Genomic DNA, 18,357 nt, shown 5'->3' with positions numbered 1-18,357 from the left:
GTGACCACTCCATACTTCAAGTGGTGTTTTTTGGTTTAACGCCTTGGTGGGAAGTCGGTTCTGAAGGTAAGCTGCTGTAAATATTGCTTCAGCCCAGAAGTCATCTGGCATATCTTTATCTTTTAACATGCTTCTTGCCATGTCCAGCAGGGTCCTGTTTCTACGCTCAGCAACTCCGTTTTGCTGTGGTGAGTAAGCCACAGTGAACTGCCTCTCTATTCCATTCTCTTCTAAGAATCTTGTGAATTGCTCTGACTTGAATTCTCCCCCTCTATCTGACCTGAGTTTCTTTATTCGTTTGCCAGTTTGAGTTTCCACGAGGCTCTTAAATTTCCTGAAAGTTGCAAGTGTGTCTGATTTCAACCGCAGAAAATATACCCACAACATATGCGAGAAGTCATCTGTAAAAGTAAGTATATACATGCTTCCATTACATGATGGGGTTTGCATTGGTCCACATATGTCTGTGTGAATCAAGTCTAACACTTCTTTACTTTTTGTTTCTGAGATCCTAGGAAATTCTTCTCTGCATTGTTTACCTTGAACACATGCTTCACAAACCTCCTGTATCACCTTGAAGTTTGGTAGACCTTTGACCATTTGATTTGTTTGCAGGTTCTTTAAATTGTGAAAACCAGAGTGTCCGAGCCTTTTATGCCATAACTCAGACAAGTTTTCTACTTTGGCCATCCTTACACTCTCTTCAGCTAACTGCATACGCAACAAGTAAGCATTTCTTACACTCTCTACTTCTGCAATCTTGTCTCCTCCTTGATTGTGGATTATACATTTGTTTTCTACAAACACAACCTTATACCCATTTCTTGTCATCTGTGGTACACTTAGCAGATTCTTATCTATCTCTGGAACAAGAAAAACATCCTTGATAACCCTTACTCCCTTCTTGGTCATCACTTCTATGTTTCCCTTCCCTGCGGTCATTATTCTTGCCCCATTTCCAATCCTAATGGGTACTTGAACAGATTTGTCTATTGTAGTAAACAATCTCTCTTCCTTGGTCATATGGTTGGTAGCACCACTGTCTATTAACCATATTTCATCACTGTTTGTATGGTCCACTACATGAGCTGCACTAAATAGACCAGTCTCCTCTTCTAATTGTTGTTGTGTTTGCCTTTTCTGGCATTCTCTCTTGATGTGGCCAGGTTCTCCACAAGCAAAACAACCTCTCCTTGGTCTAAATTGCTTACTGAAGAATGAGATTCATAATTTTGTAGAAGGTAACACTCACCTTCCTTGTGGTTGCTCTTCTTACAAATTTTGCAGCGTCTTCTCACTTCATTCATCTTCCTTGACATTTGCTCCATTAAACTTTTGTAGATTTCTGTTCACCGGAATTGACCGAGCTCTGATACCATGTTCGAAGTTACGTTGTTGCAGCCTCTCTCTATTTCTTTAAAACTTTCTTCTTATCTTCTCATTATGCAACTTACAACATATTTATACTTAGGTTAATGTTTAACCTATAGTTTGCATCAACACTAAATCCAACACTTAATGGGCTTGATTAACACAATAGCCCAATGGCCTTTAAACTCTTAACATCAACAAAAGTCTACTCTTCCTCTTCTCCCTCAGTCTCGTGACTCTCGTCGCTTCTTCTTCTTCTCCAATCTAAGAACTCTTATGATTCCTTCTTCTTCTTTTGTGAATCTTCTTACTCTTTCTCTATTTCAAGTTTGAGCATTAATCAAGGTTTGATTCCAACACATCACGTCACCAACACAACGCGGTGCAGACGAAGCTCGCATCTTGGGCTTGGATATGGGCTACTCCCTTCAACAGTCCAACAAGGTATTATTTTCTTACTTTCTTATTCTTTCAAAAATAAAATATTTTGATATCCTTTCTTCTTTTTAAAATAATTATTGATTTTTTTTTTTCTGATTTGAAATCTAAATTTTTAAAAAACGAAATTCTTTAAAAACTGTTTTAATTTATTATTTTAATTAAAGATTTTTTTTTAAAATATTCAAATAACTTTAATTGTTGAATTTTAAAAACGTTGATTGCAAACCGAGTTTAGGCATCCAGTCCGATGGGTTTTCTTTGGTTCGTCAGTTGGTGTTATAAGTTCAACATGTTTTCACGTAATATAAATTTAACACTTAAGAGTTATTTGATTTTTCTTTTTTTACAAAATAATGTTTTTAATTAAATGTTTAAAATATTCAAATAAATTTTTAAGTGTTAAATTTTAAAAACGTTGATTACAAACCAAGCTTAGGCATCCAGTCCAAAGGAAATCATTTGGTCCGTCAGTTTGGTGTTATAAGTTCAACATGTTTTCACTTAATATAAATATGACACTTAAGAGTTATTTGATTTTTTTCTTTTGAAAAATATGTTTTAAAAAAAATCTTTTGATTCTGTTTAACTAAACAAAAAAGGTTTTTAATAGTCAAAATAACTAGTGTTAAATTTTAAAAACGTTAATAATTAGGCATCCAGTCCAAACGGTTTTCCTATGGTCCGTCAGTTTGGTGTTGTAGGTTCAACATGTTTAAAAATAATGTTTAAAAAAAATATTTTGATTTTGTAACTTAAGACTTTTAATTAAACAAAAAAGGTTTTTAATAGTCAAAATAACTTGTAAGTGTTAGTGTTAAATTTGAAAAATGTTGATAATTAGGCATCCGGTCCGAACGATTTTCTTTTGGTCTGTCAGTTTGGTGTTATAGGTTCAACATGTTTTTAGGTACAATAAATTTGACATTTAAATGTTATTTTGATTTTCTTTTGCAAAATAATGTTTTAAATAAAGCTTTTAATTTTGGAACTAAATCAAACAAATATCAAATAACTTTTTGACAAACCGAGCTAGACATCAGTGTGGTGTTGTTATAAGTTTTTTTTTTTTTGTTAAAAGGCATTCAAATTTAAAGCATGAAACAAAAGTTTTACAGGTCCGAAACCCAATATTGAAAACCCAATTAGATAAGAAAATTAGAATTATAACTAAACCAAACTAAACCCATAGTTTAAGTAGAACCAGATTTGAACCGAGTAGTTGAATCCGAACCAGAAAAACGGTTAGGCAGTAGAAACCAATTCAAACCACTTCACGCACCATCAATGATTGGTAGAGAGAGAAGATCGTGCAGGAGATAGGGAGAAGCCAGCGGCGATTAGGGTTTTACTCTTTAAAAACTAAGATCCTGCCAGCCAAAGTTGTAGCATGTTGGAAGACAAGATCGAGTTGGAGTCGCGGAAGCTTAGTGCTCTGTTTCGCAGAAGGGAGTCAATCTGTTTGACAATGAGGTCAGTAGACTTGCAGCTGCTTCGATGGAGGCGGTGATTCCTTTCTGTCCAGATGTGGTAGATCGTAGCTTGCCAGGCAGTGAGGAGGAGGATCTTTGCATCACGGGTTCCTTGGAAGTTGATGAGTCGTTGGAGACAGTCGGACCAAGAACGGACAGGGGAAAAGGAGCACCGATTGGATATGAGATTCCAGATGGTCCAGCTGAACAGACAGTCGAAGAATAGATGGTCACGACTCTCCTCAGCCGAACCACACAACAAACATGAAGGATCTACCGATAGGCCCCAAGATCGAAGTCTGTCCCGAGTTGGACATCTGTTCAACACAAAAAGCCAGGTGAGGAATCTATGTTTTGGAATTCCTTTAGTGAACCAAACTATCTTATACCATGCCACAGTTGGTAAAGTTTCCTTTAGGGCGGTGTAAATATTCCCTGTTGATCGACCATCTCGCAATTAATCACTTAGCCACCAGACATACTTGTCCTCTTCATCTGTTAGCTGCAAGGTAGTTAACTCAATGTGATAGTTGACCTGTTTTTCGGATCGTGCAGGTTGTACCCTCCAGGAGCCTTGACACCATAGGTCAGCAATGGTTGATCTTTGCGGAATTCCAAGAGGTCCCTCATTGCTCAGATAAGTCGACATCTGTCCAAGATTACACCAATGATCACTCCAGAACCTACACCTGGTACCATTTCCCACCTTCATCTTTATCCAGGGGTCGACCTCTTCCCGAAGTTTTAAGAGCTTGTTTGTTAGCTAGGAGAACTTGTTACTTGGCTTTCGAGTCCAGAAGTTGCTGAGATCGTTCGAAAGGACAGCCGATTTAAACCAAGCCACCCAAACTGAACCTGACCTGAAGAATAAAAGCCAGATAAGTTTGATCATACCGCTTCCGCAAATCTCTGACCTGTATTCCAGTTCCGCAAATCTCTGATACCAAGTCCTCCTTGTGATTTGTCATGAGTGATAGTTTTCCAAGCCACTCGAGCCGAGTGATGACCCTCTGTGCTTCCTTTCCACAGGAAAGCACCTGTTAAATAGTTTAATGTGTCTATACATTTCTTTGGCAGGAGGAAAGCTGAAGACCATAAGTTCGTCAAACCAGCTATGACAGTATTTAGGAGTTGTAACCTTCCCGCAAAAGAGAGAGACTTCGTTGACCAGGCATTTAAACTTCTCTTGACTTTCTGAATAAGTGGAGCACAATCCACTAGGATAAGCTTTTTTGTACATAGAGGTATGCCTAAGTAGCGGATCGGTAGTTGTCCATTAGTAATCCCTGTTTCGTGTTTGATATGATCTACTTCAAGTTGAGATAACCCGGAAGAGAAGAAACTTGTTTTTGGGAGACTAATGGCCAGACCAGAGACGGCTTCAAAGTCCTTTAGGATGGTGAGGACCGTTTTAACCGAGTCTAGTGACCCATCAACAAATATTAGCAAATCGTCTGCAAAACATAAGTGAGTAAGCTTCAGGTCACCACACTTATAGTGATATTTTAATTTTCCCTCTTCTGCAGCTTTATCCAGCATGGCTGAAAGACAGTTAAGAGCAATGACAAAGAGATAAGGCGATAGCGGGTCACCCTACCTGAGTCCTCTTCTACTTTTGAAATAGCCATGCACTCGCCCATTGAATCCAACAGAGAAGGAGGGAGTACATATACATGCTCGTAGCCACTGAAGGTAGAGTTCAGGAACTTCAATTCCCTTTAGGCAACAACTCCCATCGGATAATATCAAATGCTTTTGCAATATCAACCTTTATCGTTATCCGCTTGGGTCCTTTGTCTCGATGATAGCCATTCACTAGTTCCGCTGCAAGAAAAGTATTCTCAACTAATAATCTTCCTTTGATAAACGTAGTTTGATTTCGTTGGACCAAAGCAGGGAGGACAGGCTTAAGTCTTACAACCAAGAGCTTGGAGATAACCTTGTACAAAGTATTCAGGCAAGATATTGGTCGAAAATCTGAGATAACAGAGGCTCCAAGGAACTTTGGAATCAATGCTAGGGTTGTGGCATTGGTCGCTGAAGGCAGGAAAGATGTTTGAAAGAACTTCAGAATGCTTGTAGTGACTTCCAATCCGAGAAACCCCCAAGCGGCTTTGTAGAAAGCAGAGGTAAATCCATCTGGCCCTGGTGCCTTATTGGCATTTAGCTTAAACATTATCTTTGTGATTTCATCAACAGTAGGTAACCTTACCATTGAGAGTTTTAATTTAGAGGGACAACAGTAAGTTATAATTCTTTGAATCCATGAAGGGCCAGTGGAGAGGGAATGCATGTAAGTTGGACCAAGGAGAGATTCGAAGTGACTGATAGCCAGTCTACTCATTTCCACCGGATCATCAATGATAGCTCCCGAGGACATAGAGAAAGATCTGATGGCATTAAAAGCTTTACGAATCCTAGTGATGCGATGAAAGTAAGTTGTATTCAAGTCTCCCTCTTTAAGCCAATTAATACGAGATCTTTGTCTGAAATATGCTTCTTTTACTCTCCTGAGAAAATTCCATTTGGTGTGTAGGTCTTTCTCTTCTTGGTAAATAGCCGGCGTCGGATTTGATATAGCTTGTACCTGCACAGTTTGAAGCAACAAATGAGTCTCTCTCACTCTGTTTTGAATATCTGAAAAGTTCTCTCGCGAAAGTGTTTTTAGCTCTTTTGTTAGTGTTTTCTGTTTAGCACTGAGTGTTGACAAACATATATCCCGTTGATTTGTGTTTCCAGCCAGAATCCAATTGGTCTCCATCATTTGGATGAAAAGCGGGTGGGTGGTAAGAAAGTTGAAAAACTTGAATGGTTTGGTACTAGAGGAGGGGAGAGTTGCATCAAGATTTAGGAGACACGGTGTGTGATCTGAGAAATCAGGAGCAAGGGAGGAGGCTACAGTGTTTGGGTAAGCAGAAATCCAAGGGTTGTTTACTAGTAGTCTATCTAGCTTTTTGGCGATAGGGTTTAACGGGTTTTTGTTTGACCAGGTGAAGAGAGGACCCTGATAAAGCACATCAAACAACTCAAGCTGTAGGAGACAGTCCCGCAGCTCTGCCATTCGTGAGGTTAAATGGTTGACACTTGCATTTAAGTGCTCCTCAGGATGGATAATTTGGTTGAAATCTCCTCCTACCATCCAGGGTAGTGTGTCTAACTGCAACCGCTGCTGGAGATCAATGATTTCACACCAAAGGTCAGTGCGTGTATCACTTTCATTAGGTGCATAAATTGCTGTAAAGATGAATCTGTGACCCCCTTGAATTGTGACTTCACTGGTGATCATGTAGGGGGTCTGATGAAGAACAATTACTGAGGCAGGGGATCTCCAGATTAGAATTATCCTGCCATCAGCGTCGGAGTTGTGGTTCGATGTAAACTGCCAGCCTGGACAGGTAAGATTCATGACACGGTTCAAGTTTGGTTCTTTTATATGGGTTTCTAGTATGGCACCAAAAAGAGGCTTGTTAATAAACAACCAGTTAGCAAAAGGCCGATGCTTATCCGAGTCATTAAACCCTCGAACATTCCAAAAAAATGGTTGTATATACATGGAAGTAGAGGGGATTAAGGACAAATGGGATTCTCTCCGAAAGGGGGAGTCTCCAAGTTTCTTGAGTTAGTCATAGTAGGGGCTACTACTTCAATATCCATATCAGACGGGGGTGCAGAGTTTGGTGAAGAGTTAGGGGAGGGTTGTGGTTTGGGGGCCAGATTAGGGGGGAAGGGGGAAGATATGGGTGTGGTAATGAAGTGTTGGGTTGGGCTAACAAAGGTTGATGGGTCAGGGGAAGATTTATTGGGTAAGGGAAAGGTTGATTGGCAACTAAAACTTGAAAAAGGGTTTGAGATAACAAGAGAGGGGGCCAAACAGCCGTCTACTTGAGCAGGAGGTGTTTTTTGTTGAAGTTTGTTTACCGGAGTATGGTGGGGGTTGGTTGGTGCTTTTTGATTGGTGGCTTTTGTTCCCAGAGGAGAGTCTGAATGACCAGAAAATGAAGAGGAAGCTTGCTCAAGTGCTAACGTACTCCGCTCCTTTACATGTTCATTATTTGGAAGAGGGTTTTGTGACACTGACTTCTTCTTGATTGGTGTTACAGGTTTACTTGAGGCTGGGACCCAAGGAGTAGTTGGAGTAGGGCAGTACCTGACAACATGCCCAATTTCATTGCATTGAGTACAAGTTGGTGGGATCCACGGGTACTCAACAGCTATCGTGATGACTTCACCATTCTCACGAACAACCTCAACACTTGAAGGTAGAGGCTCTGTCAGATTGCGTTCTACTTTTACATGTGCTTCAGTTAAACTGACAAGATTCCTGGTGAACTCATCCATTTCTTTTGGCTCGCCAACCAGTCCCGCCACTAGACTAATACCTTTTTTGTGCATCAGATCGAAAGGCATACCTTTAAGATGAGCCCAGATGGGGATTGAATTCAAGTCAGGCTTGTCACCTCCAGAGGAATCCCACTGAGTCACCAAGAACATACATTCACCAATGTACCACATTTTCTTCTCCAATACCTTTGTACGTATGTACTCGTTTGGTAGTCGAACTAACATTAAGTTGTTTGAATGATTCAGGTGGATTTCCAATCTTTGGCATCTGCCCCACATATGGATAAGAACACTCTGAATTTGCTTAAAAGATGGTAGTCTGCCTTTAAACATACCAATGATGAAGTCTTTGTGAATTGCAGCACCCTCATGAAAGACTGAATCAGGGATAGATATGCGAGGTTTCCCCTCCGGTGAGTAGTCTACCGGAGCTAGCCAAGATCAATGCAATCAGTTTGAGTAGGAGAGGAGTAAGAGGGGGAGAGGGGATTAGGAAATAAAGGGGAGAAATCTGAAAGGGAAGCAAGTGGGTTTTGATCAGGGGGATCAGGAGGGAAAGGTGGTGGACGATGGGAACCATTTTCAGCCTTGGTTGAAGTAGAAATTTGGCCGGAAACACGATATTCAGGGAACCAGCGATTCGCCGACACTCTCTATCTCTTTTAACAAAGTAGGTGTTGTTATAAGTTCAATTTGTTTTCACATAATATAAATTTAATACTTGAAAGTTATTTGATTTTTTTTTTTTTTTTTTTGCAAAACAATGTTTTAAAATAAAATGATTTAAACTTCGTAACTAAAGAAACTAAACAAAATGTTTTTAATTTTCAAATAACTTTTAAGTGTGAAATTTTATAATATGTTCGAAGACAAACATAAGCAAGCAAGTAGTTTATTCTTCATCTAATTAAGAATTGAATTTATAACAAGACGAATAATCATAATGTGTGCCCGTAGATACGAGATGCTAAGAAGAAGAAATCATACATATATTTTTTGTTTCACTGAATAATATATATTAGAAAGGATGTTAGCTGTTTTATCTTTACAAAAGCATCCACTAACCAGCATACCAAAAAGAAGCACGGGCAATCAAAATAGCCACCCTGAAGAGCTCTATAAACGAATAGAAGCACAATCAGAGACAAAAAGGTTATGAAGCCAAAAGGGATACCCGATTGCTACATAAGATTGACAGCGATCCTCTCTTGTAACACTCTTAGCGATTATATGAGCGACAAGGTTAGAGCTTCTTTCTTCTAACGACATTTTTCACTGCAAAAAACTTCCCAGGGCATTACCTACAGAGCGTGACTGAAACTTGAAAGAAGGCCAAGCTGGAAGTCTTTGAACAGCTCCCATAAAAGCCAAATCCTCATAAGCGAAAACAATCTTATCAAAGTTTAGACTTTTCATACTTTCAATTGCCCATAACCAACATTAATCATACATATATATATGGACATTAATTATGATTAGATTGTCAAGTTATAACTTCTGGTTGAACTTTTCCTCTTCAACTAAGCTCTGTTTCAGCTCTGCCACATAATACGTCACTCACCAGATGATTAGATTGTCTATTAGGTCTGCTCTTTATGAGCTGCTTCCTATCTTACTCTCTAGAAGTCTTAGTAGTCCCATTAGTTTTGTGGTTACAAATGACAGTAACAAAATTAATGGTATAAGAAACTTGCATATATCAACAAGGGCCTATTGGTATGGGCCCAATAACACATAAATAAGACAATAATATAATCAAATTCTTAATAATCATAGGCCAAATCTTCACATAAGAAGCCCGTTATTACGACGAACACACAAAAAAACCAAGAACAGTAATTAAGAAACTTTGTGAATCGATCGTTTTGGTTTTCTCTTGGTTTACTTGTTGTTGTTGTAGAATTTGAGAGCAAAGGCAACGCCGAGAATAAAGAGAGGAATCAAGTAAACGAGCAGCTTGTTTCCAGGTTCTTCTTTAGTTGTTTCCGTCGTCGTAGACTCCTCCTTCTTCTCCCACGGCGGAATATACTTCTTCGTCACCGGAACCGTTGACTGGTCAACGTCACCGATACAATACTTCTTCATCTGCTCCTTGGCGTCATCGCTATGATTCACATCTTCGAAGTCGGTCGACGCGTCTTTTCCTTTATATATTACAAACCGATACATTAAAGAGCGATCAAACGATTATTAAACCAAGTAACCAACTCGTAATTATTGTACGTACCGGTGACGGCGAGGAGAACATTATCACCGCCGGGATGTTCGTCCATGAAGGTACTGATGTCATAGACCTGCGGGTTTCATTAGAAACAGAGTAGAGTCATTTAATTTTGATTAGAGAGAGTGTTAAAAAAAAAAAATAAATAAGAATAATGAAGGGACCTTTCCATGGATGAGAATCCAACAATCGTTCTTGCACTTATGTTTACATACGTCATGAAACGAAATAAGATTCGCCATTTGATTTTTAGCTCTTCCAAAGGAATTGTTAACCTGAAACAGAGAAATTTATATATAGACTTTCAAATAACAATTTATATTTGACCAGTTACATCGTTTTTTTTTGTGGTTGAAGTTTTTTAATATTCTCCAAAGTGAAAGAAGAGAAAAGAGTAAAAAAAGTTACCTACCATAGTCAGTAAAACGTGAAGAATATGGAGTTTGTATGTTAAATTGGTAGCTGAGATGCCTCCAAATTGGTCAGCAACCTCAGGTTGGTGAAGCTCTTTTCACGTTTTAGAAAGAAACAAAAAAGTCAAGCATATTTTTGAACTACTTTTCTCATTATTCGGCCCAACGCTAAAAGGCTTTTCTGATTTCGATACTTTGATTTTTAGTATTAGTCAAGATACTTACATTGACCAATTAGCATAATGAAAATTTGAAAAACCCTAACTAACCAAGCATGAGAAATACGAAATACGAAATTTTGACACAGATTTCACAATCAACGGTTTTATTTAAACAGAAAAACTTTTGAGAACGATGCACTGATAGAGATCGGACTAAAGAAAAACACATGACATATATAATTATAAAAACAAAATACGCATATTGAAACTGAACAAATAATAGCAACTTAGTAATTGTTTGTAACATACTACTTAACAATCTTAACAACACCAACACATTCTGAAACAACAAAAAACGTAATCACATATATAATATAGTGTAATATAGAAACCAATGGATCCAATGACGATTGCTCTTGTACGACATCTCTCTAAGCCTTCTAGGCCATGCAATCTGTTCCACAAAGCAGAGCGAGTAAAGTGATAATCATATCGAACACCTAATATGAAACAATATTGAAGAAGACGGACCTTTAATGTTAAGAAGATAACGTGACTCGAGAGCTTCACATTTTTGAGTTGGCTTGTATGGAGGAACATCTTTCTTAAAACCCTTAGTCGCATCTATATCTGGATGGATCTTCTTCTTCATCATTCTCTTTATCATCTACAGTAATATATACACATGTATGATGTTATACTTGTGCTAATTGAATGAATAGTTTACCCATACATGAGTTCACTTATGAAGCAACAAAAGTGATGCAAATTAAATTATAACAGACATGCAACACTATGTAGAGCCTGACGTGACGTCATTTCGCTGGAATTATAGAGGCACATGTAACATGTTCATATACTATATCGTCGTCAAATGTATTAAAAATAAAATTAATTACCTGATGCATTCTCTTGATTGGAGGCGAATCTTTTTCTTTATCTTTGGACTTTGACATGACCAGCTTCTTTTTAACAAGGGAGAACTTCCTACTTAGCTTTGAGCCGTTTTGTTTAGGATATTTAACCTCCTCGTCCACAAGATTAGGGTTCTTGGATTTCTTGCCTTGCCCCTGGTCATCGTCTTTGTCTCGGTCCTCCATGAATAGCTCCGCAAGTGTTGTCCTCTTCTTCTCTGGGACTATCTCGGCTTCGACCGCCACCTCTACAACTGGCGTTTCAGTGGTTTTGATCGAGCCAAAGTGATCAGTATCCAATAGCTGTACAGATTATAAGTAATACCATAAATCTCGAGGAAATCAATCTTTTTTTTTTTCATTAGCTCAAGGAAATCAATCTTAAGAAGGTGTAATGGTATGTATCTTTTCTCTACAAAAACGTACGTAAACACACACAAACAATTGAGACATGCATGTCTACGTAATCCAATTCCTATTGGTAAAGGGACTCGAGGATAAGAATGTAAGCAATATAATTTATCTGTACTACGTACGTACCTCAGTTACATCTTCATGATGATCATAAAACTTATTGTCATCGGAGATAAGAGGATCCACTTCCTGATCGACGTTCTTGATGATGCTACCATCGTTTACGACATAGTCGAGATCCACACTCCCACATTCATCATCGTATTTTTCATCTTCTTCCTTAAAGTTCAAGGTGTCGAAACCAAATGTACCGATGGTGAGAACTCCATCGAACCAATTATCAAAAGCATCCACTAAGCCAACTTGATCCAATATAGCTTTCGTGTTCTTCTCTATCTCACTTGTTCCTTCACTTTTCTTATTCTTCTCGTTTTTCGTCACACCGTCTATTTCTTTCACCACATGGAAAACATATACAGTATACAAGTATCGATTTAAATATAGGGTAGACAAAATGTATGCTATTTTTAACAAGGATACGTTTAATACATAAAACTATATATTAATTACAGGGAATCACATGATCGTATATGAATATGACTATAAAAAGTAAAACTACTATTCAGTTAAGCACAATATTTTAATAAAGCAAATACTTATTTATCTAAAAAAACAAATTAAGCTAACCTTTGATGACATTTTGGTGCAGCTTTCTTTGCACCCAGTTAAAGATCTTCGGAAAATTTCAGAAAACAATAAAGATTTCATTAGAATTCCGAGCTATCTAAAAAAAAAAATCAAAGCAAAAAATATCATACGATCGAAAGAAATCAGCAACATTTACGTACCGTCATAGTTTATTCTTCTTTATCAGTAGAAAGAGTGAATCTCACAAACAAAATAATAATGTGAAATGAGAAATAAGAAGACACACACTAAATAGAAGTCTTTCAACTTCTGACACGTGTCAATGAGAGAGAGAGAGAGTGTTAGTTAGGTCTGGCTTTTGGGAGGCAATGCCAATAAGTTGGTGCCACATGTCAGTGATGTTGTGCTTATCTGGTCGTCACACTATTCCTTGTCCCCTCCCTAGATTATTAAGAAATTAACTTTTTGACCCCATTACTTATTTTATAATCAAAGTTTGACCTAATAATTTTAATCATTTGCAATGTTGCCTACATCTTTCCGTGGTTCATTATTTCTTGTAATTTTGTTGGTAGACTTCTGTTGCTTTCAGTAGTACTGTACCATTGGATTAGACATCGAAGGTAAAGTTCGTTGAATTGGAGCCATAGGTTTGGTTTCAATCAATTTTTTTAGAAAAATATTGGATCAGTAGCAGCTTTGGATTCCCTCATCCAGGAAGTTCCAAATATAATGGAAGCAATTTAGTCACTGTGGTCATTAATTATAAGATAAATGTCGCGGAATGTCGTCGCGGATCGTTCCTTCACTATCTATCAACAATAATGTATTCAAAGTTTCAAACTCTAGCTAGCTTTCAAAAGTTTTAGTAAGGTTTATCTTCAAAATTAAAAACATTCTCTTGAAAGCAAATTACATTGAACATTCCAAATTACATCGCCAATCAGTTAGTTCCCACTTGTAATGGATCAAGTGCCAAAATATATATTAATTCACGGAATTATAATTTGTGAACAATTTAACTTCTCTAATTAGTTCGCTAATCGAAAGGTCGTCGGATACCTATTGAATCCTCAAAGACAGAATAGATTAGGAGGACTGTTGCATAATGCATGCACATGCAAACTACCCTCCAAGCTTTTGCAGAGCACACAATTAATACCCCACACATACTGTTAGGATTTGGACACTTCACACTCTTTTCTCTTTGTCAGTTGCTTCTTGTTCTCAAACTTTTGTTATCTTTTGCCTAATTATATGACAACTATATATAGTGGAATTACATAAGCTTTCGAAATTATCATATAGTATACAGTTTTACACTAAATACTCATGTATCTTTATTAGATAGTGATGTTTTGCTCTTGAAGAAATTTAAAAATTCACATAAACTAAATTGAGTGAAAAGATCCAAACAAAAAATGAAAACCTAGCTATGTTTACTTTCAGTAATTGCTAAAATAAAAAACTTAGAGGACATAGGATATTAAGAGTACGTTAGAAATATCTTTCTGTTGTTGGTGTCATAGAAACGTAATAGCTAGATGAGCATATAGGATCCCTCTCTGACTTTTCAACTCCCCCAAGTTCTATCTATTCATTAAAATTCTCAGTTATATTAGTTTCCCCACTACAAAGATTGTGTAATGAATAAATTTTACATTACAAAAAAAAAAGCATATACATTTTGGTTGAGGATATTTTGTAGGATAAAATAAGTAAATGAGAGGTTAAGGGGTTTATCGAAACATGGACTTCCGGTTATGTCATCATAACGGACACACGAACCAAATAGTCATTTGAGTAGAAGTAACTGACATGCACAACAAGGTTTGGTTATCTTTTCTTTTGGAATATGTAATCAACATCACTACCCCGATTTCCAAAAATATGAAATGGGCCTATACAGTAAGGATCGGTCCTTCAGAATAATACGAGGCTTCCTGTATAGGAATAATAGGATGAAACATTTCATAATTTTCACTGATCACGTCACAGAGAAGAAACAAAGGGGCGTTACAACTTACAAGTAAAGAAGAGTCCGTTTTTTAAAAAACGAATCAAAAGCCTTCAAATGAGTGAGAGGGTTCTAAAGCTCATAAAAGAATCAGAATCCAGTCAATCCACTCATGTTTTTCTTTATTCTTTTTTCTTTATTTTTTTTATAAAATTTAATTTATTGCAAATTTAAACCCAAAACCTTTAGTTTTTTTTTTTGTTTTTGTTTTTTTCCTTTTTTTGTTGTTTTTAAAAATAATATTCGGAGGATACCCAAGGTGAGATATTTTAATTCTCCTTTTCGCTCAGTCGGTGTATCCGCCGTTATTACCGTAATCGTTGACGTGGAAACCATTGCCGGAGCCAGGTTTCCGGGAGATTTTAAGATGAACGCCGGGATCGTGATGAGATGCCGTCGAGTTGTAAACAATGGAGTTGTTTATCATCTGCACGTTACTGTTCATAAAAGCTTTCATCGGGAGGTTACTATTCCCATTGTTAGGGTTCTTCGTCGTTTTCTTCTTTCCTTCTCCTTCGTCGCTGCTACTACTGCTGCTGCTGCTTTTAAGTCGTCGTCCTTTCTCTCCAGTGCCATGAAAAACCCTAGAGGAATGTGTTCCTGAACCTCCGGTTTTGTTGCTTGGAGGAGATCGTAGGATCTCCATTACAGCACCTTTGTTTTCACCTGCAATGGTGATGACGCGTGTGCCCATTATGCTCTCAGAATCGGACGGAGATGGTTGACGATGCATCTTCCTGGGGTTGCTGCCTTGATAGCTATGGTTATGGTTATGGTTTTGGTTATGGTTTTGGTTTTGGTTATGGTTATGGTTATAGTTCTGGTTGTGGTTGTGGTTGTGGTTGTGGTTGTTGTTGTGGTTATGGTTATGGTTATACTGATTTGGTTCATGGAGCTGACTTGTTTTCTCTGCAGTGAGAATGTTTTTCTGAGTGGTTTCGCGTTCGGAATGTAACTGAGAAGGTGGAAGAGAGTAGGGAGAGAGTACTCTTGGTGATGGTGCTTTCCGATGGTTCTCTGAATCAGATGTTACAGACCGAGTTTTCACTGACTCAGACGTTGTAGAGTGACTTAAATGAGCTGGACTCGGTGGTGATTTTGGTTTTGGCTGTGGTAAGGCTTCTTGAACCTCCTTGGGAGATGGTGGCGGCGTGTATGACAACCGAGTTGGTGGCGGCGGTGGCATCGCAGCCTTTGGTGGGGTCGGCGGCGACATGTGGCGGCTAGGAGGTGAATGATATGGGGACCGCTCTTGATGAGGAGGTGAAGGTGACGGAGCCTTCTGACGTGGAGGGGTAAGAGGCTGTTGCTGCTGACGTGGAGGGGAAAGAGGTTGCTGCTGCTGCTGACGTGGAGGTGAAGGAGGTTGTCGCTGACGTGGAGGTGACTGTTGTCTTGGCGGTGGTCTGACTATGACCGGACGGCGAGGGGTTTGTCGGGGTTGAGGTGGAGGTGGATCGCTAGAGCCTTGTGATGTAGGCCTAGCGATGCTAGAGAGACGGAACCATGGACGAACGTTAGACATTATGTTTTCTAAATGTAGTAAGATTAGTGTGGCAAAACACAATGGACCGATTGAGATATGTAACCAAAGCTTATATATAGATAAAAATAATATACAAGTGTGTAGAAGAAAATTGAAGCACTTCACGAGAAACATGAAAAGGAAAAAAGTGAAAATGGAGAAGAAAGGTATCAGATCCATGCAATGAGATTTCCAGCTTGCAAAAACCACATTTTACGACTGGTATCAATCGTTAAGAGCCACTTTCAAGCTTTTGCCTATAACTTATCTATCACCGTTGATAAAAAAATATATCTAGATTCTAAATTCGTTGTTATGTCTGTGAAAAACACTCTGCATCTAGTCACCGATACGTAAAAATCGGCAGAACAACATCTTTACATCAATCTACTAGCAGAAAAGCCATGCATGCATATGTAATGTTTTTTTAGTCTATATATATATATTTGAAATTTGTTCTACCAACAAAACATGACGAATGGGATAGGTATATTGTCATTATATTATTTGATTGCTTTAGTTTCAACTTCTAGCATCATTTTTTTACATTTCGTTTACCTTTTTTTTATTATTAGTATATTTGTTTGTTTTTGAAAGAATACCCGGCCGTTAACAGTTAAACACTAAATTAAGACGAGTAGTGTTTCTCCACTAATTTGAGACACAAATTATTCCTAGATTCTCCTCTCTTTTTTTCTTTCTCGATTTGACTACTACTAAGTACTAACTCGATGTGCTAACTAACCTTTGCATACGAACGGTTGATATTGTTTCATTCAGGTTTGATTGTTGGACAACTTGCTTTTTATTCAAGGATTATTAAAATACATCGAAAGGGAAACTTGAGAAACCAAACATCGAATACTAGTAAGCAGTAAAAAAGTAAGTATCTCTCTGCTAAAGCATCTTCGTCGGCTTTTCTTTTCCATATAATATAAATGTATTGATCACACTACTCTGAGGTATGAGCCACTAATTCTTTCCTTTCAGAAGAACAAAACCAAATATATTTATTTTATATATATGATAATTTAAAAAATATACAATGGTTCGAAGTGTATTATCGGTTGCTTACTGGGCATCAAAAGGGGTAGCATCAGTAAAGATACGATGAGAGAAGAACACGTTACTGTTTTGGAAATAGTATATTGATTCTGTACATAAACATACACATTTATATAGGGAATGAATTAACATAATTATCTAATTAGTAGAATCATATAAGATATACAGAAAACTCTATAATATATTTTTAACATATTCTTTGATCATAAGGATTTTTTATACACCTCCTCAAGCTTAAGAGGTGATGAAGCGAAGCGGAAATAACGGCTTGAGATTGATAGAGTTGTTGACCTGATCCGGTGATGATTGTTTGAGAAGGAGATTTGATTTTTTTTTAAAGTGAAAGAAAATATAAAATATAAGGAACGAGATAATTTTTTTTCTTTTTAAGAAAATGAAATAGAATAGCTTGAGAAAAACGATAAAAGCAGTTTTGTTTTTTTTTTTAACTGAATTGAAACGTAACAAATAAAATGAAGAAACATGGATGACTTTAACCTGGAAAATAAGATGGTTTTTTTTTAATAATTTAAAGAATCATTATGGCTTGATTCAGAGGCTCATAAGAAGCTTGAATGATAAAAACATTTTTTTTCCTTTAAAAACAAAATAAAGAAAAATAAAAAGATGAAGCACTTGGCTTAAAGTCAGAGATCTATGATGACAGATCTGAATAAGGAGAAGCTCGATAGCTTAGATTCAGAGGTTCATGATGAACTTGAATCTGGAAGCACCTGGCTTAATAATTAAAAAAAAACGAGTTTGATCTAACGATCAAACTCGGGAGCAATTCTGCTTTGATATCATATAAAGATATGATGAGAGAAGAACACCTTAGTGTTTAGGAAATAGTATATTGACTCTCATGACAATAATTGTACATAGAGATACACATTTATATATAGGGAATGAATTAACATAATTATCTAACTAATAGAATCATATAAGATATACACAAATCTCTATAATATATTTATAATATCTTCTTTGATCATAAAGATCTTCTAGATCCTTCTATGTATTAGTAAACATGGGGTCCAACTCAAAACCAATTAGCAATGAGTGGAGAGACTATGCACTATATATATTGTCCCACAAATCTCTATTCTCTTGATGTGGGATATCTTAATACACCCCCCCCCCTGACGCTCATCGCTGGATATCTGAACCATGAAGTTTATGGGACTGAACATCCACGGGTAAACCCACAATCGAGAGAAATTTACCATGGACTCTGATACCATATTAGTAAACATGGGGTCTAACTAAAAACCAATTAACAATGAGTGGAGAGACCCATGTACTATATATATTGCTCCACAAATCTCTATTCTTTCTATGTGGGATATCTTAATAT

At 37.4% G+C, this 18,357-nt stretch overlaps 3 protein-coding genes across 4 annotated transcripts; all 3 read right to left on the bottom strand.

The window, feature by feature from the left end:
* Positions 1 to 9,299: 9,299 nt before the first annotated feature.
* On the bottom strand, positions 9,300 to 10,329 carry LOC104793643 (cytochrome B5). The gene is made up of 4 exons (XM_010520042.3): positions 10,256 to 10,329; positions 10,008 to 10,118; positions 9,850 to 9,916; positions 9,300 to 9,766 (listed from the first exon to the last, which is right to left on the bottom strand). The coding sequence occupies exons 1-4, from the start codon at positions 10,256 to 10,258 to the stop codon at positions 9,504 to 9,506; spliced, it is 444 nt and encodes a 147-aa protein (XP_010518344.2). The 5' UTR covers positions 10,259 to 10,329; the 3' UTR covers positions 9,300 to 9,503.
* A 302-nt stretch (positions 10,330 to 10,631) lies between these two features.
* On the bottom strand, positions 10,632 to 12,655 carry LOC104793642 (protein TILLER ANGLE CONTROL 1-like). 2 transcript variants are annotated; one of them, XM_010520040.3, is made up of 6 exons: positions 12,594 to 12,655; positions 12,433 to 12,478; positions 11,872 to 12,197; positions 11,317 to 11,634; positions 10,949 to 11,084; positions 10,632 to 10,871 (listed from the first exon to the last, which is right to left on the bottom strand). In XM_010520040.3, exons 1-6 carry the CDS (start codon positions 12,597 to 12,599, stop codon positions 10,858 to 10,860), a joined length of 846 nt encoding a protein of 281 aa, XP_010518342.1. In that variant the 5' UTR covers positions 12,600 to 12,655; the 3' UTR covers positions 10,632 to 10,857. The 2 variants fall into 2 exon arrangements, with proteins under 2 accessions (XP_010518342.1, XP_010518343.1); XM_010520041.3 differs by having other exon boundaries at positions 11,872 to 12,191; positions 12,594 to 12,652.
* A 1,686-nt stretch (positions 12,656 to 14,341) lies between these two features.
* On the bottom strand, positions 14,342 to 16,146 carry LOC104793641 (uncharacterized). Its single transcript, XM_010520039.3, has one exon. It carries the CDS (start codon positions 16,113 to 16,115, stop codon positions 14,697 to 14,699), a length of 1,419 nt encoding a protein of 472 aa, XP_010518341.2. The 5' UTR covers positions 16,116 to 16,146; the 3' UTR covers positions 14,342 to 14,696.
* Between the last annotated feature and the right edge of the window lie 2,211 nt (positions 16,147 to 18,357).

The sequence above is a fragment of the Camelina sativa genome, chromosome 6, assembly GCF_030686135.1.
Source record: "Camelina sativa cultivar CO46 ecotype springtype chromosome 6, ASM3068613v1".
NCBI lineage: Eukaryota > Viridiplantae > Streptophyta > Magnoliopsida > Brassicales > Brassicaceae > Camelina > Camelina sativa.
This window is presented reverse-complemented; position numbering and strand designations above follow the sequence as displayed.